At 39.8% G+C, this 25,523-nt stretch overlaps 1 protein-coding gene across 1 annotated transcript in view; it reads right to left on the reverse strand.

Annotated features, from left to right (window-relative positions):
* Positions 1 to 10,377: 10,377 nt before the first annotated feature.
* The window catches only part of LOC146657141 (voltage-dependent N-type calcium channel subunit alpha-1B-like), a 342,261-nt gene continuing 327,115 nt past the window's right edge, over positions 10,378 to 25,523 (reverse strand). Inside the window, exons 46-48 of the mRNA XM_085424990.1 lie at positions 20,798 to 21,014; positions 14,669 to 14,886; positions 10,378 to 11,462 (exon numbers count right to left, since the gene is read on the reverse strand). Of these exons, the coding sequence (XP_085281116.1) occupies positions 10,914 to 11,462; positions 14,669 to 14,886; positions 20,798 to 21,014 (984 nt within the window). The 3' untranslated portion in view covers positions 10,378 to 10,913. The remainder of the gene's footprint in view (positions 11,463 to 14,668; positions 14,887 to 20,797; positions 21,015 to 25,523) is intronic.

A 25,523-nucleotide genomic window follows, 5' to 3' on the forward strand; every position in this document is an offset into this window, starting at 1 on the left:
CGTAGTTGGCCTCAGCCAGTAGCACCGGCCCTGTTGTAATGTGAAGAGCCTCATCTAATAACACTGGCCCTGGTGAAATATGGATGGTATTGGTCAGCACCACACAACCTTGTGTAATGTGGATGGCATCTACGAGCAGCAAATGCCCTGGTGTGGTGAAGATGGACTCCCAGGAAGCAATGGCCCTGGTTTAATGTGGATGGTATAATCCAGCATCACAGGCTCTGGTGTAATGTGGATGGCCTCAGCCAGCACCACAGGCTCTGGTGTGGTGATGATGGCCTCACAGGAAGCACTGGCCGTGATGTAATGTGGATGGTAGAAGCCGGGATCACAGGCCCTGGTGTAATGTGTATGGCCTCAGCCAACAACAGTGACCTTGGTGAAATGTGGATGGTATTGGCAAGCACCAAAGGCCCTGGTGTAATGTCAATGTTCTCAGCCAGTAGCACAGGCCCTTGTGTATTGTGGATCGCATCAGCCAGCAACACAAGCCCTGGTGAAATGTGGATGGTATCAACGAGTAGCACAGGCCCTGGTGAAATGTAGTTGGCCTCACAGGGAGCACCGGCCGTGGTGAAATGTGGATGGCATCAGCAACTAGCAGAGGCCCTTGTTCATTGTGGATAGCAACAGCCAGCAACACACTCCCTTGTGTATTGTGGATGGCCACAGCTAGCAACACAGGCCCTGGTGAAATGTAGATGGCCTCAGCCAGCAACATACGCCCTGGTAAAATTTAGCTGGCCTCAGCCAGTAGCACAGGCCCTGGTATAATGTGGATGGTATCAGCAGGCAAAGCAGGCTCTGGTGAAATGTAGATGTCCTCAGAAGGCATGACAAGCACTGGTGAATTGTAGTTGCCCTCAGCCAGTAGCACAGGCCCTGTTATAATGTGGATGGCCTCATCTAACAATACAATCATGTGCATGATATCGGCGCATGTAACAGTGAGAAACGCACTGTCTGTAGTGCTGATCTGATAGCACTACAGACTGATCTGTAGTCTTTATAAACAGTGATTAAGGGTTTCTTGGGGACTGGGATAATTGAATATCTTACACTGCGTTAAAAGGAAGTTTTCTCTTTTTGAGCACATCTTTGAATGGCATGAACAAGACAGCTGATGGCATCTATATTGTTTATCCAGCAGATCAAATATAACAACACATGGTTTAGATTTCATCTTTTTTATTTCAAGGAGCTTTGTTTCATACAAAATGTATAATGTAGAAACAACAACAGAATTCAAAGTCTGGTCAACAAACATAAATTCACGCAAACAAACATTTCACTGAATCCCAAGACCCAAAGAAAGGAATGTTCCTCGTCTTCTGCAAGGAGTGGAACTACCAGTAATGTTCAATACTGTTTTTTCCAATAGAAATTTGTCTTTTCAACAAACCCCACAGTTTATATCAAATATTAAAAAGTAACAACAAAAGGACACATGATATCTAAAAGTAAGTAAGTATATTACATGCACATACACTGTTAGAACATGCATACGTCTGTATTTTTTTCAAGAAGAAAACCCACATTTACACCGTCAGTGTTATTCAGGAATAAAGCTGTTGGACTGCTTCTAATGTGTGGAGGCTGACTGGTCCAGACTTGGTCAAAGGTATATTTTTCTTTAATGTAATACAGACACAATACAGGTATTTTGAGATGTTTTTTTCTTTTTGGCATTATATGTTGAAACTGTTAAAATAATGATTGTATCTGCAAAAGCATATGTCTTACACTAAAAGAATGACTTTGACAGTGTTTATTTACGAAAACCTGTTATGGTGACCTAACAGGACACACCTCATCCCTCTTGGAACTATGGGATCTACATTTGACACAGTTAAAGTGTAAAGGTAAATGTTATGCATGCAAATATTCATACAAAGTTGCTACAATTTTAAATATTCTTGTTTAGTCTTTGTGCCTTTATGCATTTTAAATCTTTTTTGTTTGTGTTTCACTTTTTTTCATAGCATTTTTTATAAAATATTTGGTCACAATCATGCTGAAGCCTAAATCTGAAGAGACCAGCGTGTAATGCTACAGGATGGATGGAGAAACCAGTTTTTCTTGTTGCATAGCCCTACTCAACTGTCTTTAGCTTGTGTCAGGCCCCTGTAGTGTGTGTTGCTGTGGTTAAACAAACCCCCTGGCTGTTCCCTCCTAACAGCTGAAGGGACAAAGTCTCTCTTCCTCTACTAGTCAGTCAAGTGCTTCAGAGTTTAACATCTTGTCCTTCATGTAAAAGCACATCAATAGGCATTTCATCAGAGACAATCCACCAAGTTGCATAAAACAGAGATTGCTTGTGTGTAAGTCAGCCTGCATATGAAATTCAGAGCAAAGTGCAGTGCAGTGTACCATCTGTGGTGACTGGCTGGGGATGTTACTGAACCTGTCCCTGAGCCCGGGTCTGCTGGAGCTTTCTTCCTATTAAATGAATTGGTTAAATGCAGAGGACAAAATATCTCACGCATGGGGTTTGGAAATAAACTATGTTTAACCTCGTAGGGCCTGGTGTCCACATATGTGGACATTACATTTTGGGTTGTCTAGACCACAAAACTAAATTTTGCTCCACAAGGGCCTGAACTCTTACAAGGATATTATACTGCCACTGTTCTGTCAAAATTTAAAACAAATGTCCTCATATGTGGATATCCAGCTCTGCGAGAGAGAAAAAAGTCAGGCAAAAAGATAATTCTTTGTTTTGCATCAGGTCCCAATCACCCCAAATAGCAAAGTTAAATTAAAAATGCATGCCATGAAAGAGTTTGGGTCTTAGGAGGTTAATTGCACACTAATATGTTACTATCAATGTGGAAGTATTGTTAGTTTGATACAGATTCTACTTGAATATTTCAAAATAAGTGTTCTTTTGAATCTGGCATTTTTGGGTTATGATAGTATTATTCAGTGGTCAGGTGGATCTGTTGCCTGGTTACAATCCTCTCACTGTGTTTTGTACAAGCCAACTAGTCAACAATCTGCAAGCTCTGGGTACAACCCTGAAATGAAATACAAGATTTATATGTGTAAGCAGCATACTTTCAAAGATTATGAATGATTTGGAAGTCACCAGACTTTTGCATATGCATCAATATAGCAACACTAGCCTTTTTAAGATTGTGATTAAAAGCAAGGCCATAGGAAGTAGAGGTACTGGGGATGCTGCAACAAAGGCTACGTTCACACTGCAGGTGAAAGAGCATCAAATGCGACTTTTTTGACCCTATGCGACCCATATCCGATCATGGTATGACAGTTTAAACAGCACAAATCCGATATTTTCAAATCCGACCTAGTCCACTTTCATATGTGGTACTGAATCCGATACATATCTGATGTTTTAGAAAGCGACTGCTGTTTGAATGGGCATGTCACATTAAATCCATCTTTTACGTCACTGACAAAAGACAGATGCCGGACAGTGCAAAACGAGACAAACGAGAAAGCATGGCGGTGAGAAACGAGAAAGCGATAACTTATCATTAAGCAATAACTTAATGATAAGTTATTGCTTATCATTAAGCAATAACTTCACATTTGCTGCAAAAGGGTACTTGACTATGTTGTATGCTGTGCAAATTTGACTTTTGGGCTAGACAAAAATATTGAGCAGTGTTGGTCAAGTTACTTGAAAAAAGTAATCCGTATCTAATTACTGATTACTTCCCCAAAAAAGTAATCCCGTTACTTTACTGATTACTTATTTTCAAAAGTAATTAATTACTTAGTTACTTAGTTACTTTTTAAAAACACAATTTACAACCTGAAGAGGTGATAAAGCGATAGATCTTTCAGCCCAATTCTACTTTTTCTACATAATCCATCATACAAAATGTAATCAAATGGAAAAGTCTCTTTTTTTTAACTTGTTTTATCAATTTTAATCTTAACTTTATGCATCAAGCAAAGATTTAATTATACGCAACATTCTCTGACTTGAATAAATTAGTTTAACATTTAAACCTATTTTCTACACATTCCAGCACATAAAATAAAGTATTTTTTGTGTTTACACTCACTCTTTCAAATAGATGCAAGTAAAACACAGCAGAAAATAAATAAAGTCAAAGACTCAGCGGTCCTGTTGCTCTATTTTCACCTGTAAAGCAGGACTGCGGTAGGCGGAGGTTTACCCTGGTGCAGGTGTGCCGCGGTCAGTGGAAGAATCCGCGAGTTTCTCTGTGAGTTTCCCATTACGTCGTAGCGCACTCGGTGCTTGCTTGGAAGTTTTTCGCTGTAAAAAGAAGTTTTCTTCCCACGCACGATGGACGCTAATGTTTTTGTCACTTTTTATGGAATCAAACTCAAAGTAAGGTCAGTACTTCCACGCTTTAAACGCTGCACGCTCATACTCTCTCCCACAATCGATATGTGATCCATTGTTGATCTGCACACAGCTGTTGTCACTAACGGCGCACTTGCTTACGTCACTGTCATGAGACATTCTCGCAAAAAAATCACGGTTTTAGTAACGCAGCATTACTACGGGAAAGTAACGGTAATCTAATCACCGTTTTTGCAATAGTAATCCCTTACTTTACTCGTTACTTGAAAAAAGTAATCAGATTACAGTAACGCGCCCAACTCTGGTCTTAAGTGATGTCTTAGGAGGAATCATAGTTGCAAAAATGGCATATGTTTTAATGGTTTCAAAATGAAACGTGAAAAATGAAAAAAATGAAAAAATGAAAAGTTAAACTGCCTGATATTTGCAGTTTAAGAGGTTTAATTATTGTTGCATCTATGTTAAAATATTGAGTGAAAGCCAGTATATTTTTCTTGGCTATGCAGAGCAGGTCAGCTAAGTTTTATTGTTTATCCTTGTCTGTTGTATGCAGAAGAAAGGGGTATTTGCAAAATTTAAATACTTTGTGAAGTTGAAATGTGACAAGACAAATATATATACATTTTATATCTAACAATGTAGACAACCACCCCCCTAAAAAACAAAAAGCAAAGGCAAAAACAAAACACACACACTTACTTCAGAGCTCCAAACATCAATGCCCTTTTACAAATGACACTATATCCTTGATATAATGTTTCCTTAAACCATCCATGTGGGATTTTCTTTTGAAAATTAGATTTTTCCTATAAATTACCTAAAGGTAATTTGCCTTGAAAAGCAAACAATTTAATTGTTTGACTGTGGAAATGCTGATCATTTTAGTGCAACTTTTGCACTTAACTAGAAAGCAAACAAGCTCGTGCAGAATGTTTGTCAGGCCAAAATGGTATACACTGTAATCATACACTGTTGAGTATTAATGTGGCGGAGGTCTGATCCTCCGCCACATTAATAGGCTGTGGCGGAGGCTGCAGGGAAGGTGTGGTGCAGTAAGCTCAACCAGGGAGGTTGGAGGCACAGGTGAAGGTTATTCATCTAATGAGGTCTTTCCTTCTTTATAGTGATGTCAGACACCAGAAGGAGAGAGGTGTGTGTGAGGTCAGGTGAAAAGCTGGGACGCTGGTGCCAAAGCTGAGTGCTTCTGTGTGTAGCATAAATAAAAATTATAAACAACTGTCAGAACACTGTGTGGGGTCAGAATTATTCACAATTAATTATTAATTAAATTGTTTTGGTGATCATATGAAAAGTCACACTGTTTACCAGCCAGTGTTAATTCTGACTCACCACAATGTCCATATAGCATTTGTGGGGCTTAGTATGAAAAACATTGGATACATTATTAAGGGTTAAAAGTGGTGTTTATCCTTCTGACCAGAAAAGATATATACTGATATCTTTCTCCATATTCAATCCAACAGTTGATGCTCAAGTGCTCAAGGCACAGACATGAAATTCGGTGAAAAGAAACAAAGAAAAAGTAATTCACTCTGCCTCTTTTATTTTCTTTACTCTGTGAAGATAGGGGCTGGTATAAGACCTTTTTTCTAATCCATCCATCCATCCATTCACTTTCGCTTATCCTTTTCAGGGTCGCGGGGGGCGCTGGAGCCTATCCCAGCTGTCATAGGGCGAGAGGCGGGGTACACCCTGGACAGGTCGCCAGTCTGTCGCAGGGCCAACACACAGGGACAGACAACCATTCGCACTCACATTCATTCATGATGGTGGAATTGAACTCAGGACCTTCTTGCTGTGCGGCAACAGTGCTAACCACCATGCCACCGTACTGCCCTTTTTTCTAATGATTATTCTAAAGAAATTGGATCACTGCTGTAAAACTGCATTATACAGTAGTCACTGGGCATGATGTTACAATATAATTTTTTTGATACATGTGAAAAGGTGAAAAAAATGACCCAGAAATGTCAAGTATCTCAACAACAACTGATACGCGCACACTCAGACACACACAGACATACAGTCACAGACATAGCTTGTGTCCATTTAAATGGACAAAAAATGGATTAAAAAAAAAAAGTAGCAATCCTTGCTACTTTGGGTAGTAAACAGCCACAACCAACTACACCCATCCACTGCAGCTGACCCAACTCACACTCTACCACCTGAATAAGATACTTGCACTGTGACTCTCACTGTGACATCGTTACCAAAAATATACAAAGAGGTTATATCAGGTAGTTAACCAGTTCTAACATTTTAGCATGCAAATTAAGTTTCTGACTTTAATTTAAATTGAATGATATATTTATCGTTTTCATAATTAAATCCCAGCATAGCGTTTCCACAATGCTGATCCTTAAGTTCCCACCCACATGACTACATGGTATCAAAAACAACCACATAGAAAAAAAAACAGAACTTAATTTTTCACTCCTGTCTTTTAAGTGTAGATATTGACTCTGCTTGCAGATAAGGCTTTCTATACAACACATTTTCCTGCAGAGCTAGATATATATAATGAATCCAACATCTATTTTCATGTGGCTGCATCAGAAAACAGTGACATTGCATCTTTTTCTATCTAAAAGGAGAGGCACTTAGTCTTAAAACATCGCAAAGAAGTCTGTAAGAAACATTAGACCTGAAACAATGGCAAACTGTAAGCAGTTCACATAAAACACTCCTTTGTTTTTCCTCATATTGTATAAAATGTGCACAATGGAGAAAGAACATCAAGGAAAGGAAAGGAAAATTTGAGGTAAAAAAAATCCCAACAACAATCAAACAAACAAACAAAACTATTTCCACTACCACGCGCTATCTCATTCCTAAATTCTGCAGCGGTATGAATTCCATCTTTTCCACTGAGGGAATGTTGAAAAGGATTAGGCATCATCATGGAATGGTAAAGTCCAAAGCTAAAGACAGCACAGCTATCTGTACAGTGTCATGTCTGAGGTTTTCAAATACCATTTCATTAAACTACTGACTTGATTTTTGTCCTGATCCTGTGACTTACAGTGTTGACACCACCATCTGACTCTGAAATGCAACAACTGACAGCAAGTAATGGTCATAGCCTCCTGAGAACCTCTTTCAGTTTAACTTATTTTTGTGTGATTCCCTGCCTCTTTGGAGCTAAATTGGAGTGGCCAGGATGTCCTCTCTTGAGAACTTAGTAGGGTAGCTCAAATAGGTTAAATCAAATGTCCATTACAAAGGACATAAATGAATAGGTTGGGTCTCCAGAGAATATTGTAATATCACAAATGATTTACAATGCATATGACATATTATAAAATATCTTGTTATAATGCAGAGTTGAAAGTTGGAGTTTTTTGGTTAATTGTTTGACTAAATAAAGAGATATGTTAATTACAATTTTCTTGGCCAATTCCAATTTCCTATATTTTTATGACGTTGATGCATGTGCAAATGTGTATTTGCTTAGGCCTTTAAGTTCATCCTTTGTGTTCTTTAAGTTCAGCTGAATTGCTTGTTGTTATTAATTTGAATTCTGAACATGTGGCTGATATTTTGTGAAACTGTATAAAATAACCACAACAAATGATTAGTATTATTATTATTCACATTAAATAATAATGTGAATAATGTGTCCATCAAAGCCTGTCCATCAAATGGGAAGGATATGTATAGGTGTAGTATACACTACAGTTGAGCATTGGGTCTCATGGCTCTCATTGACAAGTGCATTAAGCAGTTATCTGTTTATCTCATTGAGCACTACCTGTTTGGCAGCAGGCACAACTACAGACTAGATAATAAATTAGTGGAGCATTTAAAAAAAGAAACAACAACAACAAAAATAAACTGAATCTTGTCTAGGATAACAGATCAGCAATCACAAACAACAAGAAACGAAGCAGCAGAATAAATTAGTATTCATTACTAAGAGGGTGCTATAGCTCAAGAGGCAGAGCGGGTCATCTGTAAAGCAGACGGTTTGCATTTTGATCTGTGGCTGTTCCAATCTGCATGCCAAATATCTTTGGGCACAATACTAGCACTAAGTTGCTCTCCCATGGATCTATTGGAGGGAATGTTAGATAGAAAGCACTTGCATACAAAAAGCATGGGAAAAAAGTAGAAGTATGAATGGGTGAATGCGGTAAGTTGCATAACTACTATATATGCTTTAAATGCTCGGGAAGAGTAGAAAAGCGCTATTTGAGAAGAACCAGGTCATTTACCATTTCCAAGTACACCAAGTTATTACCTCAATATATATATACATATATATATACATATATATTAGGGGTGCAACGATATTCGTATCGATATTGAACCGTTCGATACAGTGCTTTCGGTTCGGTACGCATATGTATCGAACAATACAATTTTTTTCAAAATTTTTTTTTTCAATTTTTTTTTTTTTTTTTTTGTGTCCCGTTTGGATCTATAGCCATCAGAATTGTTGTCTTGAGGCCAAGAAAGATGCAAAGAGGATTTATTTTAAGTGGATCATCATATTGGTCCATTTGATTGACCTTTATTATAATTATGAATTTATTTTATTTTCAGTTGCAAACGGGACAGACATGACTGTGGGATAGGACAGGGGGAAAGAATGAAAGAAAGAGGGGGAGAGAAAGAAAGAAAACCAAAGGGGAGAAAAAAAAAGAACAATACAAAATTTGTAATTTATTTTATCAACTTTCCTTCTGACGATGCTGTCTGTGTTGAGCGCTCAGTGAATCTGCATTTGACTACTCCGCCTAGGCTCGAGAGTGCAGCCTAGGCGGAGTAGTCGAACGCAGATTCACTGAGCACTCAACACAGACAGGATGGTCAGAAGGAAGAGCGCAGGGCAAGCTAGCGAGACAGAAGTGGACCTCCCCACCCTCATTCAGATCTGGCGTTTGGAATTATTTTGGTTTTCATGTGACGTATGACCCTGAAGGTAAGCGAGTCATGGACTAAAGTAAAACAGTATGTTGGGATGTGCCATGCAATGCTCAATTACATGGGTGGGAGCTAGTGTGTTAGCGCAGTTAGCTCGTTAACGTGTTGGCCGTCTAGCCCCTCTGTATAGGGTAGCTCGTTAACGGAGATTTGCCGTGTTGTGGCGTTAAGGTTATTTCAACGAGATTAACCTGAAAGCACTAGTGGGAACACAATGAATATGACTGCACATTTATACCGACATCATCCTAGTGCAAAGACAAAAACAACAAGCATGCATGCTACAAACTTTAGCCGAGTCATTTAGACAGCTGTTAGCACAGGATTCTCCTTATGGAGACCTGATATGTTTAATATGCTGCTGAGAATATAGCCCAGAAGAAGCGGATAGTATAGCTTTTATTTTGGAAAGAGACATTTCTCTGTAATAAACTCTCTTTTCCAAAGATGAGTGATTCCTCAATCAGATACAGGGCTCGCAATATCGCTAGCCCGACGTCCCGGGGCTATCTCTCCCCTGCCTGTCGGGCTATTGTAGGAAGGAAAAATATATGTCAATGCTTTTGCATTCTTTCAGAAATGTAGCTGGGTAATTATGTCATTGGGTGAGCCACTGTCAATATGTGACATATTGAAATCGTGTTTGAATTTGCGCTTGTTTTTTTGCTTTCACTTTGCAATCGCGCGAACTGTGTATAGAGAGCGACAGCACTGATCTGTGAGTGATGATAATTTGTGCACCAATTCCTCTGACATCGTCTTATTAATTGTTAGCTTACTATGCAAACATGACAAGTGAAATCTCCCGCAGCTTAAACATGTGAGAGGTTGATCGCGCAGAGAATCGCTGAGCTTATGTGAGTGCGGCAGGATATATATTTCACTACGATGACCTGGATGATTGAGAACCTTCACAGACAGATATATATTTTAGTTCTGCTGAGCCAAATAAGACAGGTCAGGGTGAAGAAGTGACAGCCAAAGAAAAGCTTACCACAAAACGGAGAAGTTATGACAAATCAGACTATAAGGCAAAAAGAAAGTGCAGCTTTATGGTTTCATGGACAAAAGAATTTCTGTGGCTGCAATATGACGAGCTAAAAAACAGCACGCACAAGGGTTAGGGTTAAATTTAAAAACTGTACTTTTGTGTTAAAATATATATTTATAATTTTAATAAATGACAAATTAAAAAGGCATGAACATTTTTTTTTGTATCGAAAAAATATCGAACCGTGACACCAAAGTATCGAACCGAACCGAACCGTGAATTTTGTGTATCGTTGCACCCCTAATATATATATATATACTTTCCATATAATATATATATATTGTATGGAAAGTTGCTTCAGGATCAGTATGGTGGTGTCAGTAGCAAATCAAAAACAGACACTGTAAGACATTTGATATTGACAAAAAGTCTGCCTTTCTGCTACAAGCGCTTTGATAAAGAGGATACTTTTCTATTCACATTCAAATATTACCCCCTTAAAGCATTCTCCTCAGATGTTCTCCATAACTTAAGATCTCCAAGTTAGGATTACAATAAAGCATTAAAACACACACAGTGATGCTGTAAACTAAAGCCTTCAAAGAAGATGATAAAACTCATCACAATTCCTCAAAAATGCATTAAAAAGGTTTGTTTAAAGCCATGCTAGCACCATTCATCCTTTACTGCCTCCTGGTAACACCTGGGTGGCCTGATGCCAGAGCCTGGGCTGGTGCTACCCCCAAAGCTGATGTGGTACCCATTGGGCATACCAATGTTCTGTTGTTGAGCAGGAGACAAGGCTCCCATCATGTGAGGCAGTGCGTTCCAAGAGGAGTGTCCAGCACAGGGGCTGGGAGACAGCGCCGCCATATCCTGGAAGACTTGCAGCTGGTCCCGGAGGCTGCCATAGAGGCTACCCAGAGCCTTGCCCTGGCCCAGGAAGGGCTCTGAGCTGATACGAGTGACGGGGCAGGGGAAGTGGTGAGAGCCGCTGTAACGGAGGCCATTGTGCTCTGAGAGGCCACGGCTTAGCCGGCTGGGACTCAGAGAGGTCTGGCTGGACACAAAATGCACAGGAGAGGAATTGGCAGTCTTGTAAGCCACCCCGGGTCGCGGGGTGTGGGGGATCTTGGGGAGCTGCCGACGTCCACGGCTTGACGTGCTAGTATTGGAGCTCAGTGCCACTGGGCTGCCTTTAACCCAACCACTGCCCTAGATGAAAATTGGACAAGCAATTTGAAATGATGAGGAAAAAGAAAATATGCCAGAGAAGAAAGGAAAATGGGAAGAATATGTATAAGTACAGAGCCACCCAAGGGAAGAAAAGAAAAGAAAGACACCAAAATACATGTACATGGTAAGATAACAGCAAACATAAGAGGGACAGAGAAGACAAAAATAAAGACGCACAAATGGATAGATAATCACAGAGGGACATGATGAAAAAGACAAAGTGGGAAGAAAAGCGAAAGGTCATGAGAGGCTATACTGAAAGCAGACAGAGAAGAAAGCACTAAAAACATGCAGAGCAATCACAACAGTCTGCATTTAATTTCTGCTTGTCTATATCACACATTTGCTGATGCTCTGTAATATATATGGTAATGTGACAAAAAGCAGTCTTTTATTCTGCTTTTATTCAAATATATCGAGTCAATTCAACTTGACTTAAGTAATGCAAAGTTTACAGTGGAACACATATTCACTGCAAGAGTAAGTGTCTACAGGCATCTGTAAAGTATGGTCATGGTTTGGGGTTGCATTTTAGCTAATGGTGTTGGAGATCTTGTTAAAACTGATGGAATTATGAGAGCAGAAAAGCAGAGCCAGATTTTGATGCAATTTGCAACAAAATCTTAAAATCTTCTGAATGGCAAGAGCGTCATCTTTTAGCATGAAAATGGTCCCAGATATACTGCCAATGCAGTAAAAGCAAAGCAGGACTCCATGCCTCCACAGAGCCTGGACTTCAACAATACTGAAGTGAAGTTTGATCATCTTGGAAATAACTGAAAAAAAAACCAGGTCAAGAAAGCTGGAGAACTATTCCTGAAGAATACTTAAGAAATGAAAAGAATCAAGTTTTGTAGGGAACATTTAGACCTTAGTACAAAATACTGAGTTCTAAGCTTGTTTTAACTGTACAAACACTATTTTGCCATATATACTGTATTTCCATCTTTGTATGTTTCAATAAATTACTACTCTTATTTAAAATTTTCTTGCAAAATATAAAGAAATGAAGGGTGGCTCAAGACTTTTACTATATATTGTATTTATATTAAATGCTGATATTGATAAGTTAATATTTTTCACCGGCACTAATTGACTTGTAACACCCAGCTGAAATGGAAAAGGTTCCCAGTTATCTAAAATACATGCACAGGTTAAGTGTATATGATGTAAAAACTGTCAGATAACACTGTGTGGATAAATAGTGTTATGCTTTGCTATTCTTTAAAGTTTCCAGTTTGCATTGTTTTTTTTTCTCGCTTTTCTTAATCTCACTTATCTGTTACCTCATTGATTCTCACTGTGTTCTGCACTCTTTCATTCATCCTTCTTACCAGTGGAAGTTGTGGTAAGAGACTTTTTCAATGTAAACCTTTATTTTTCAGATTAAGTCAACTAATTTATTTTCAAATTGCTCTAAATTCCACCATTTCATGTCCTACTCAATCAGATCAGCTTGTGCCTCTCTTGCTTTTAAGGGAGCAATACAGACGTACTAGACAGCACGTCTTTCATATCAGGCTCTTTTAATCACATTTTTACTTCACTTGAAACAATCTATAAATGTACCTTCACATATTTTAGCTAAAAAAAAAAAACTCTGCAGTTTACTTATTTTAGTTTCTTCCTGTAAGTCCATTACCTGCATGAGGCGCACTAGGGGTTGGGTTCAATGTCTGTCACACAGCAGTCAAGGTTGGGGGCCCTGCTTGTCCAATCCCTGGCTATCAAGGCTGGATATTGGAACACAAAATGTCACCTTTCTGGTGGGGAAGGAGCCTGAACTAGTGCTAGAGGTTGAGAGATACTTAAATATATTTGGGGTCACCTCAACGCACTGCTCAGGTTCTGGAACCAGTCTCCTGGAGAGGGACTAGGCTCATTCCAGTCTGAAGTTTCCCTTGATGAGTGACAGCAGGCTGAGGTGGGTATTATCATTTCCACTTGGCTAGCTACTGGTACATAGGGTTTTAACGGTGGATTACAGAGCTGTTTCCTTGTGCCATTGACTCAGGAACAGGTCTAGACTGTCGTTTGCACTTATGCAACTGTTCAGAGTATCCAGACTTCTTGGATTCACTAGGTGGGGTGCTCAATGGTGCTCTATCTGGTGAATGTCATCCTACTGGGAGACTGCAACACTCATGTGGCAAATGACAACAAGACCAGGAATGGCACTATGATCGAAAGAATGAGATCACGGGTACAAACAGCTTTCTCTGAAAGGTAGCTGGCCTCTCCCTTAGAAATAGAGTGAGGAGTTCAGCCATCTGAGAGAGGCCCAGACTAGAGCTGCTACTCTTCCACATCAAAATGACCCAGTTGAGGTGGTTTGGGCATCTGTCAAGAATGCCTCCTGGGCACCTTCTCTGTGAGTTTCTTCGGGCATGTTCCACTGGAGGCAGAACCAGGATATGCTTGAGAGATTCCATCTCTTAGCTGGCCTAAAAACATCTTGGTGTTCCCCAGAATAAGCTGGAGAAGGTGCCTGGGGAGAGGAATACCTGGGCATCTGTGCTTAGACTCCTGTCCCCACAACCCAGTCCCGGATAAGTGGAAGAAAATAGATGGATGGACAGACAGGCAGATGGACCCAGGATGATAGCACACTTTTCCTCCTGAGTTATCAAATTAGATTATTTAACATTAACACCAAGCTGGATAAGGCATGTTGTATAAATGCTGTATGGCTGTCTTCTGAAAGTTGATCCTACAGTCAAATATTCCTGTGGTAACATTGACTGTACTTGTGAGTATATGTTACGAGAAGCTGGACTGTGTAATACTCTAGAGTGTGACATATGTCCATGGCTAAAAGAAGTGAGTTGCCCAAGCCATACTTATCATTGAAGACAGGGGCCAAATCATAGGTATAAAACAATCCAAACCGTATAGTTGCATTTATAAATTCTTTCAAAAGAAAGTAAAAATGGGGATAAAAGAGCCTGATTTGAATAAAAATAGAAAAATATATTATCCTACGTGTTGGCCCCCCTAAAGCAACAAATACCTGAATCGTCATTATGGAAAGCCCAAGTCGATTTGAATGATGAGTAGGAGGAGAAATGGTGGAAAATGGGGGGATTTGCAAAAAAAGAAGACGCCTTAAGCTAAACTAACAAGAATGACATTAAAAAAATGAAAGCTCAAAGATGACCTTAGTCAAAAAGAACATGCTTGCCCACCTGCTTGTTGCTGGTTTCCAGCCCTTCACTTGGAGAGCCAGCACAGCTGGCGGTGGAAGATTTCGAGTGGCACTGTCCCCGGCTGCAATAGCGGTCACAGGAGTAGTAGCGCTGTTTGTCTGCAGAGGAATGATGGTGTTTCCTTTCATGGGAGCGTCCACGGTCGTGGGCTCGCTCTCTGGAGGCTGTTGTTTCCGATGCTGGCTCACCCACTGCAGCTGTGAAGGAAGAAAATATTGCTGGGTGTTTCTGACAAGTCCTAAGATTTTCTTACTCCCCAGTGTTTAATACAGTGTTTCAGTAGGGGTAAAGATTCTAACAGTCATGACAGAAACAGCATAGGTCATTTCTAATCTAATTAACGATTAAGCATTTAATAGGTTAGAATTAGTTTGGAATGGAAAGGCCTTAATCAGAGAGATGACTCTGACAGAGCTCCAGAGTTGCTCTGTTGAGTGAAAACAGTCTTCCAGAAGGACAACCATTTCTGCACCATTCTACCAAGAGGCAGATAGTTGCTGGATAGCGTAGTGGGCTACTGGAACAAGGAGGCATAAGTGGGCAGAGATGGGTAGTAACGCGTTACTTGTAACTGTAATCCATTACTTTTTCAAGTAACGAGTAAAGTAAGGGATTACTATTGCAAAAACGGTAATTAGATTACCGTTACTTTCCCGTAGGAACGCTGCGTTACTAAAACTGTGATTTTTTTGCGAGAATGTCTCATGACAGTGATGTAAGCGAGTGCGACGTTCGTGACAACAGCTGTGTGCAGATCAACAGTGGATCATATATCGAGTGCGGGAGAGAGTATGAGCGTGCAGCATTTAAAGCGTGGAAGTACTGACCTTACTTTGAGTTTGATTCCATAAAAAGTGACAAAAACATTAGTGTCCGCTGTGCGTGGGAAGAAAACTTCTTTTTAGAGCGAAAAAAACCCCTAAACTTCCAAGCAAACACCGAGTGCGCTACGACGTAATGGAAAATTCACAGAGAAACTCGTGGATTCTTCCACTGACTGCTGCGGCACACTGCACCAGGGTAAACCTGTTTTAAAAAAGGGACCTTTCCATTTGATTACATTTTGTATGATGGATTATGCAGAAAAAGTAGAATTGGGCTGAAAAATCTATCGCTTTATAACCTATTCAGGTTGTAAATCGTGTTTTTAAAAAGTAACTAAGTAACTAAGTAATTAATTACTTTTGAAAATAAGTAATCAGTAAAGTAACGGGATTACTTTTAATTCGTTACTGTAAGTGGGCAAGAAATAAAGAAATAAAAAACAGGGTGCTGTTGCAATGCTACTACATAAGTAACCCCAGCAGTTTGAACAGGATGAGGGGCTTATGGAATCTTTGATATCCAGCATCCAGCATTGACGGCGAAACAACTGGTGTTCCAACATTCAGAAGAAGGACCTACTCTCATGGCTAGAGATTGCAACAGCAAGGGGGAGGCAGGACGACAGGTATCATCACCCCCACCCGAGATTGGGTACCAAGTGCACCGGAAAAAGGATCTTTGAGTGCAAGAGTGAAGCTTGAAACCTGGATGTTTCCACAACACAACCTCAGAAATGTGCATTTCTTAACTGTACGTGCAATATCTGCATTATAATCAGACTCCTGTGCATGTAGAAGTATATATAGAAGAGAAGTGTAGTCGGATGGTAACGAAGAGAGGGAAGGTAGTCAGGAGATTGAACTACCAGAAGGCAACTTTGCAACGTGTTCTAGTAATAGAAGGGGCTACCGTTTTTTGTTTTTGTTTTTTTCAATTATTCAGAAAAGGTATATGATAATATTGATAAAAGGTATATGATAATATATAACAGGACTAATGGGACAGTAGTACAGAGGTTTCAGAAGTTGCTTTAGAACTCTTCTGTTCTTTAAGATTCCAGTGTCCTTTTTTAGTATTTCTACTGCTATACAGCAAATACAGCAGAATAACTGCTAATTAATTCACCAAATTTCTTTTTCCAAATTGTAAATAAATATGGTTTAAAACAGTGCTTTATGATGCTAACATGATTTACTTGGCCAACCAAGGTTGTGGCAGTACTGCTTTGAAAGTGGATACTTACATAAGTATCCACTTTAATCTAAGTATCTGGATTTAATTGTGCAAATTTAATTGTTTTAACCCTTAGCTTCTAACAGAGCAACCTTGGAAGCAATAACAGGAGTGATCTGCTACAGTCAGAGAAGTACTACTGCTCAGTGGAGGGCTCATGGTTAGGAAAGAAGGGAAGCTGAGCTCCTGAAAAGTCGCAGAATTCAGGACTTCAACAAAACTCGGACAAAGTGGTAACTAACCGTTTGATGGATGTTGCTCTTGTTTTGTCCTTTTTTTTGACTTAACTAATTTTCTGTGCTTGTTCTTTTGAAACTCCTCACACTTATATGTTTAGATTTTATGCTTTATTTATAGTGTGTTGGTTTTTATTGAGGGGTTATTGAGATCAAAATCCTCCTGATCTCCTCAGCAGTGTGTCCCCCTCCATGCCAGAGAGCTAGCAATTATTTCCCCCCACTGTACATTAAAATCAAGAAGCATTTTTTGTCAAATGTTTCGTTAAAATCAGAGGTTTTTATAGGTGACTTAAGTTAAGTCCCTAATATTCTTTCCAATAATGTGTTTTATTGTTTTCCCCTTGTATTTAACTATATTAAACTGACAGTACATGTTATATTTGAAGTAGTATGTAAGAAGCGGGTAAGATGCTAGAGCAGGGGTCCCCAATCCCAGTCCATGAGGGCCGCTGTCCCTACAAGTTTTAGATCTCACCCTGGGTCAACACATCTGAATCACATGATTAGTTCATTACCAGGCCTCTGGAGAACTTCAAGACATGTTGAGGAGGTCATTTAGCCATTTAAATCAGCTGTGATGGATCAAGCACACATCTAAAACCTGCAGGGACACCGGCCCTCGTGGACTGGGATTGGGGACCCCTGTGCTAGAGAGCTGCCCTTCTTGTCAAAAGGTGTCAGAATCTGAAACCTTTGATTCAGAATATGAATGAGTATCTTTTTACATTTGAACAGGTAAATATCTGTCAAGAAGAGATATTTCAGTGACTATGTTGCAATGCAATCTACTGTAAGACAGATGACAAGAGTCTGAACTACTTTGGTGAGCCTTTAGTCAGTGCAAACCAACTGCCACTAAGCAGTAAAAAACTTATGGCAAAGTGGAAACGCTAACCTGATGGTGGCATCGAAGAAAATCGGAGGATTTCTTGATTGTTTATTTATTCATTTATCTATCGTTTTCCCGAACTGCAAATTGCTTTGTTAACTAGTAAAAGTTGCATTTCCTGCAAAAATACTGGGTGAATGCCATGTAGTGGAAATCATGTGCCAAAAACAGCTGAAGAAGCGGAACTATCTGCTTTATTTCAAAGGGTACACTGAAGAGGAGCGAGAAAGAAAAAAAAAAGCAGAAGGAGCGAGAGCGGGAAAGAAATGCGGCAACAACCACAAGTAGGATTCAAACCTGTGCTGCCCACTCTCAGGGCACCTGCTCATCTCAGTGAGGCAAAGACAGATTTCCTATCCTGAAACAAACGTAATTCATGGGAAAACGGTAAACGGTATGAAAAAAAATTATTTTACCGTGACCGTCAGGAGTGTCTGAAGATATTGGCACAAGGCTCATGTCTCTGGAGTCCCCGGTTTAGAAGATATGACGAGTTGAAAAGTTAAAAAGCTTAATATTTAAAAATGCATAAAAGTTATGAGCACCAAAAGATAGAGCTGCAGGGCTCTAGACTAACTTTTTCCATGGTTACACTGGTGCGCCTAACTTTTTTGTTAGATGCAGATAGTCATTCATATTCTGAATCAAAGGTTTCACAAAAGTTTAGGTGCACACAAATTTTTCAACAACATCGCTTAACACTGTAGTTTTACATGTGCACTTTAAAAAAAAAAAAAATAATACAGGCAATATCGATATAGGCAATATCGATGTTTAAATTATTAACTAACAGTCTTGTCAACACAAAGTTCTTTATTTGGAGCACCATTCTACAAGAAAGATAAGTTACTGAAAGTCCTTGTTCTTAAAGTGCTTTGGCAGTCTTTGGCAGTAGTAGACATTGTAGACAATGTTAAACTTAATCATCATCTCGGCCTCTGATGATCTGTTTGCTGCTGCCTGCCGCTGAAAGGGAGTGGGGAGAGGGGACACTTGTTTTGCAATTTGGCATCATTTTAAAAAAGTTTACATTTCTTCGCTATTAAACAGCAGAAATTTGGCTTTCTTGTTGGAGGTCATTTTTGGAGAAAAACAAAACAGCAGCCGACAGCACTGTACATGACTTGTGCTTAATAATCGAATGAATAATGCAGAAAACAGAGATTTGAGAAAGAAAACTGTTCTAGAAGTACACTGAGAGAGAAAAAGCACTGTGCAGCAAGTGTGATTTTATTGTGGCGGAAGCAAAACAGCAAAAGTAAGAGGGAATTCATGATGATGTTTATCAAATGTGAAGACAAGTTTTGATCTTCTTTTGCTGCTGCAGTCAATTTTGGTTGGAGAGTGACAAAACCTGCAGCATCATAATCTAGCGCAAAAAAAGACGTAAACACAAAGCATGGACCCGACGCATCAGAATCAGTAAGCTGTCAGCTTTCAGCATCAACGCGTCCATGTACATGTCGTCAGGTGATAAAGCTGACATTTCACTGATGTGTCGGGGCCGCATTCTGTGTTTACGTCTTTGAGTGGAATCCGTTTAGCTGTTCTCATTTACTGTTAGCTTGTTGGTGGTTGTTGAAATAGTTTTGTGAGGTTTAAACTGAGATTCTGGCCTTTCTGGTAAAATACATTTATATTTAAAAGTTGATTCAGGATTCAATGAATCGATATCACTTTATTCAAGCTGCTCACCTCTCTCTATCCGCCTGCACTTTCAAAAGTACACACTGACTATCTCTGATTGGTTTAAACCATGTTATGGGCATAATGTGTGTCTGCTGTTGACCACGCAGAGACTTCCAGAGTTGCGGAGACCTTTTTTTGTACTAAACAGCTGGTTGCACCAGTGCGACCTAGGATTTTTTTTAGTCACACCATTGAGAAATTAAGTCGCATAAGCGACCAAATTGGTCACACTCTAGAGCCCTGTAGCTGGCATTAGCAGAAATAGCAGAACAGTTTAAAATTTGAATGGTGAAAATAGCACAAAAACTGTGGGAGTAGTTAAGTGTCAAAGATTAAAGAAACAGGAACTCAGTAGGTTGAGTGAACCTATTGACCTTCACCAAAGTGATGCTCACCCAATGAGCTTACTTAGGTGATGTTAACAGAAAACATTGTGATTCCACTGACATGCAGATTAGACTATGAAAGTCTGGATATCTGGAATACGTGTCATTTTCTGCTTCTAAGTTTTATTTTTGACCCAAATGTCTGTCTCCTTTAACTTGCATGTTAAAGAAACAAGACTGCCTTATTTCATCTGTGCAATACTATCAAAATAAGGAACGCATTTTAGTAATGCCGAAAAACTAGGATGTGAGGGAGGCTATATGTCTTCCTTTTAAGCTTCACTTTATTGGCTCTCTATTTTAAGTCGTTATCATTTATCGTAAATAAATCCTAATAAATCTCCCCAAATCCTTTTGCTCTCAGACTGCAGGTATACCTGTAGTTCACAGAGCATTCCAAAGTAGAATGGGAAGCAGAGTCTTCATCTTGGACACTAAGATTGCTGGGGATCACAATCCACTGTGCACTGCTCCTCCAGATCCTTTGTTTCACCGCTTTTTTATTCTCCTACTGCTCTAGAGGTTTTTTCTGGTTAAAAGGGACTTCTTCAACCCCATCGTCACCCAAGTCCTTGTTCTTAGTGAGTAGCTGGGGCTCTTGCTAATATTGCAGATCACGCGTCCTATAATATAAAGCCCCTTAAAGGAAACTATTGTTGTGAGTTGGCACCATATAAATGAATTGCAACTGAACTAAAAACAATCACATAAAATTATAGGATAGCATGATGGGACAGTCCAATACTAAGTGGGACTAGATGATACTGAAGTGGGACTAGATGATACTGAATGTCTTTGTACACTGTGATTTTGATAGTGCTTGTGAATAAATTCTGACTGACTTTACCAGCAGAACCGGGAGGTTGACCTGCCAAAGGTGCATCTAAAAACCTCTGTCTGTTCTCTCTGTCTCGGTCTCTACGGTGGTGGCAGCGACGGTGATGGTGGTGGGTTCTCTCCTGGCTTGGTTTTTCCAGGGTGTAGTCTCTTAAATTGACCTCTTGGGGCCGCTGTGGGGTCACAGTTGAGGCTGAGCGCTTCATAGGGCTGGCATCAGGGACAGACTGAAGGAGAAAGACGGATAGAGAAAGCCAGTCAGCAATACATTTTAGAGTTGTTTTTCCCCACAGCTTCATGTAACAACTGCATCTAATTATTTAACCCTCCTCTCGTGTTAGGGTCGGCACCGACCCATTTTAAATTTCAAATGCATAAAAAAATCACATACATTTGTTTATTGTATCAAGGCTTTTTGACTTTGTCAGGAACCTCTATTTCTACAAAATAAAATAAAAAAAATTATTTTCACTAAATTATAAAATGCCCTAGTTGAAATTATGACCTTTGTGTTGTTAGGGTCGGTTTCGACCCAGGTATAATATTATGAGTATAAAGCAATAATTAAAGCCAAAACTGAAATCATAAGTGCACTGTCAGCTAAAACACTTACAGCAAGCGCCTCTCCTAATCATATGAGCTTTAGGGGATTCTTATTTTGCATGTTTTTTGCAGTATACCTGCACAAAAACAAAACAAAATAAACACGGGCATGTGAGGTGAATTCACTATTTGAGTGGCCATTTGACTTCCAGAGTGCACATTTACAATTTGCAGCATACAAAAAATGAGAAGAAGATTCACAGTGAGCTAAGTTCTGGATCATATTTTTGGTGAAAATGAAGGAGAGGACACAGAGCAGCATAGCGATTCAGATGGGCAGGTTTCTAAGGAGGAAGACAATGTGGACTATCATCCAGAAGACACAGACACATCTGATCAGAGGTGGAGGTCGCTGGTGCTGAAGCTACTCCTGCTGAAAGATTCAAGTCCAAAAATGGTAAGATCTTTTGGAGCTCAGTACCTCATGATGTACATGGCAGGGCAGCTGCTGCAAATGTCATCAAAATGACCCCTGGAATCACAAGGTTTGCTCTGACCAAAGTCAGTGACATCAAGAGATGTTTTGAGATATTTATGCCATTGTCACTAGAAAGAATCATCATTACTATGATAAACCTTGAAGGAAAAAAAGTCAATGGCGACATGATGAGGAATACCTGGATGCTTTCATTGTTCTTGCTGGAGTGTACAGATGCTGCAATGAGGCCACTGATCGTCTATGGGATGCATCGACAGGCAGAAACATTTTCTGGGCAACGATGTCACTTCACACATTTGATATCATTTTGATTCAAGAGTCCTCAGATTTGACAACAGAGAGACCAGACCGAGGTCTGACAAACTTGCTCCCATCAGGGATGTCTGGGAGAGATGGGTGCAGCTTCTTCCACTGATGTTCATCCCAGGGCCAGTGACAGTGGATGAATGTCTTGTCCACTTTTTGAGGAAAATGCCCCTTCCGGCAATATATACCCAGTAAGCAAGGGAAAAACGGCAGAAAAATCTGGGAAGCCTGTGATGCAAAAACCAACTATGCCTGGAATGTACAGATTTTCACAGTCAAAGCTGCGAGTGGCACCCCTGAGAAGAAACAATGAAAATGTGTGGTCCTCCATATGACCACTGGACTGCAGGATCACAATATCAGCTGTGATATTTTATTTTATTTTATTTTTTACCAGATATGACCTTGGACAAGAACTTCACAAAGGAAACTGAGGTGAAGCTGTATCATTGGGAAGTGATAAAAAGCCCACAATTACCCACGGCTATAACCAAAACAAAGGAGGAGAGGACTTTTTCTTCTTTTCAGTTTATATTAAAGGTCTACTGCTGAAAAAAAACAAACTTTTTTTGTCTTTTCTTGATGTAAATGTCTATGGGTCGAAATTGACCCGTAACACCATCGATGTCATTTTAGTTATTAATCTTAAAATGAAAAGAATCAATAAAACAGATTTATTTAAGAGATGTGTCCTATACCCCTCAGTAATACTCAGGTAACACAGAAACCTTTTATTTATTAATATGATTCTCTTGAGGTTAATTTTACAATTTTTTTTTTAATTGAAATCGAGGGGTATAGTGACAAAAAAAGACCCAGAGGCCCACACCAAAAGTATTAAAACCAACATTTTCATGGATAAGGAAGCCTAACAAGGTAACCAAGAGATGAGAAACAAATTGGATGATAACTTATTGTTTTTAGTATATTTTATAGCTGATTTAATTCACGGGTCAAAACCGACCCGCTAACATAAGAGATGATAACAGAAAGCTAACACGAGAGGAAGGTTAATCCACACAGTAATTGCCCACTGCTTAATCTGATGAAGAAAATACATTACAGCACAAATGTAATCATTTGTGTTGTGTTTTAGAATAATTGACTGTTGTCCCACATGACACAACAAAGGGAGTGAAAACATTTTACATTTAGCTAAAGAATGCATCAGTATTAGGAGCACAGGGCCAATCTGCCCATACAAGTCTGTCTTAGTAAATAGTAAGTAAGTATCAAGATGAGATAAGATAAGATAAGATAAGACTTTATTGATCCCACGACGAGGAAATTAAAGGCAAAGGACCAGGTGTTTCACTCATACCAGTAGGAGCTAATTCATTCAGCTGATTAACCTATTTTAAGATAGAATTAGTTTCAGGTTTTATAACATTCTGTAGACTTTTCACATATATGGAACACCCAACTGGAATGATCTGTAACAGAAAATTTATAAAAAAAAAAGTCAAAATTAATAGTGAAGGGTGAATAAGACTTTTTAAGAGACATCTTCTAGTTCCAGAAAAAAAACCCCTCTGTATTTAGCAATAGCTAAAAAAACAAACAAACTGATTTTCAGAGGTCAGAAATAACAAAGTACACTAATGTGTAAAGTAGATATCTAAAATTTCTACTTAAGTATTTATTTTTTTGACTACTTTTTTGCTTTTACTCCCTACATTTTTAAACAAATATCTTTACTTTCTACTCCTTACATTTTAAAACCAGGCTCATTAATTTTGTTTTAACACATTTGAGGGGTATTATCATTTTGTCACTGCAAGTCTTCAAACATCAAACTAATTTGAACCTAAACAGTAACAAATGAATTGCAGTCCTGTTCATTTATTAATTAACAGGGGATGTTGCATTAAAAGAGATGACATGTGCCAAAGTCAGAGGTGTCAGTGTTTTGTTTGTTTTTTTTTTGTTTGTTTTTTTGCTTCAGGTAATTTCAAAGGCAACGTTTCTATCAGCTCAACAAATATCAGCAAACACAGAAACTCTTTGTGTGCAGTTTGTCTCACAATGTGTAGCTAGCTTTAGCTAACACTGTTTTTTAAATGAAGAGATGGAGCTAAGTTCAGTCAGAGATGGAGAAAGATACGAAAGACAGGAGAGGTGAGGAAGAAGAGAGGTTATACTATATTTAAAGGTAAGGACTGCTCACTGGTATTTGATAAACTAGAAATGTAAGGCTTATATTGTCACGGCGGGGTGCAGAAGACGAGGTAGACCCAGATGCAGACATGGTGGAGACAGAACTAGGTTTCCAAAAATAAAGCGAGCCTTTAATGTGGCTGATGGCATGACAAAAACACTAGAGAACACTAAGGAGAAACTAAGGAGACTGAGAACACTGTGTAAACTAAAAAGACTGACACTCTGTGGAAGAACTATGAAAAAACTATGAACACAGAGTAACTAGGCAGGCTATGAAACAGTGACACAATAACGGAAACTATGAAAAGATGAGGTGAGGATAACAGACAATCTGACACTGACTGAGCAGAAACACACGGATTAAGTACACATAAGGAATGATCAGGTGGGGAGGAGGCAACCCCCCCTCTGTCCCCTTCTGGCTGCCTCTGCCTCAATTTTATCCCACAACTTAGACATTCACATTACTCACACTCTCATTACACATGCATATAGGATCTTGGGGGTGGACACGCTACACGGAATCCAAATTACCATCAGGGTGTACACCTCACCCCTGGCGTCGTTGCCCACCTCTCAATTTTAAATACACGTAGACATTGAGGGCTAGCAGGAGGGGCTATGCGCTTACCTGCTGTTCTCTGACAGGTAGCTCCATGCCCTCCTGGGTTTTAAATGCACCTTAGAACACACATGCATCAACACTACAATAAGCGGGTGGAGGGAGGTTTGGAGTCTTCTCTCACCCCGTTCTCTGCGGCCTGCTGGAGCGGGGGGCTAGGAGGAGGAGTTGGCCCTCCGACTGGGGTCTGAAATGTAGGGCCTCCCTGCTGTGGAGTCGGGTCGGTCTGCTTCTCCCCACCGCAGGGAAAAGGGTAACACCACCTGGGTCTGGGTGCAGTTCCCCCCTCCAGGGGCAATGTACCTAGACCCGGTTCGTAGAGTACGCTTTATGTCTGTCTCCACGTTGGTTGAGTGTGGAGTAAGTGCATATGAGAGCATGAGGGTGGGAATGGATGTTTGTATCTGTGTGTGCCTGTATGTCTGTGTCTATACGTCAGGTTGGGTATCAGACGTCACCTCTCTGGGGACATATCAGGCCCTCCAAGGTTTGGAGGCCTATCTCCCCCCACCACTTCCCCTGCCGGTGGCGGACTCCCTCAGACATCGGTGCGTTGGTGGTTCTTTGTGTCCGGGGATGGGCGCCCAGGTACACATCGGGCCACTT

Source organism: Rhamphochromis longiceps, linkage group LG12 (genome assembly GCF_057381845.1).
Source record: "Rhamphochromis longiceps isolate RC_006_pf linkage group LG12, R_longiceps_female_GT1.1, whole genome shotgun sequence".
NCBI lineage: Eukaryota > Metazoa > Chordata > Actinopteri > Cichliformes > Cichlidae > Rhamphochromis > Rhamphochromis longiceps.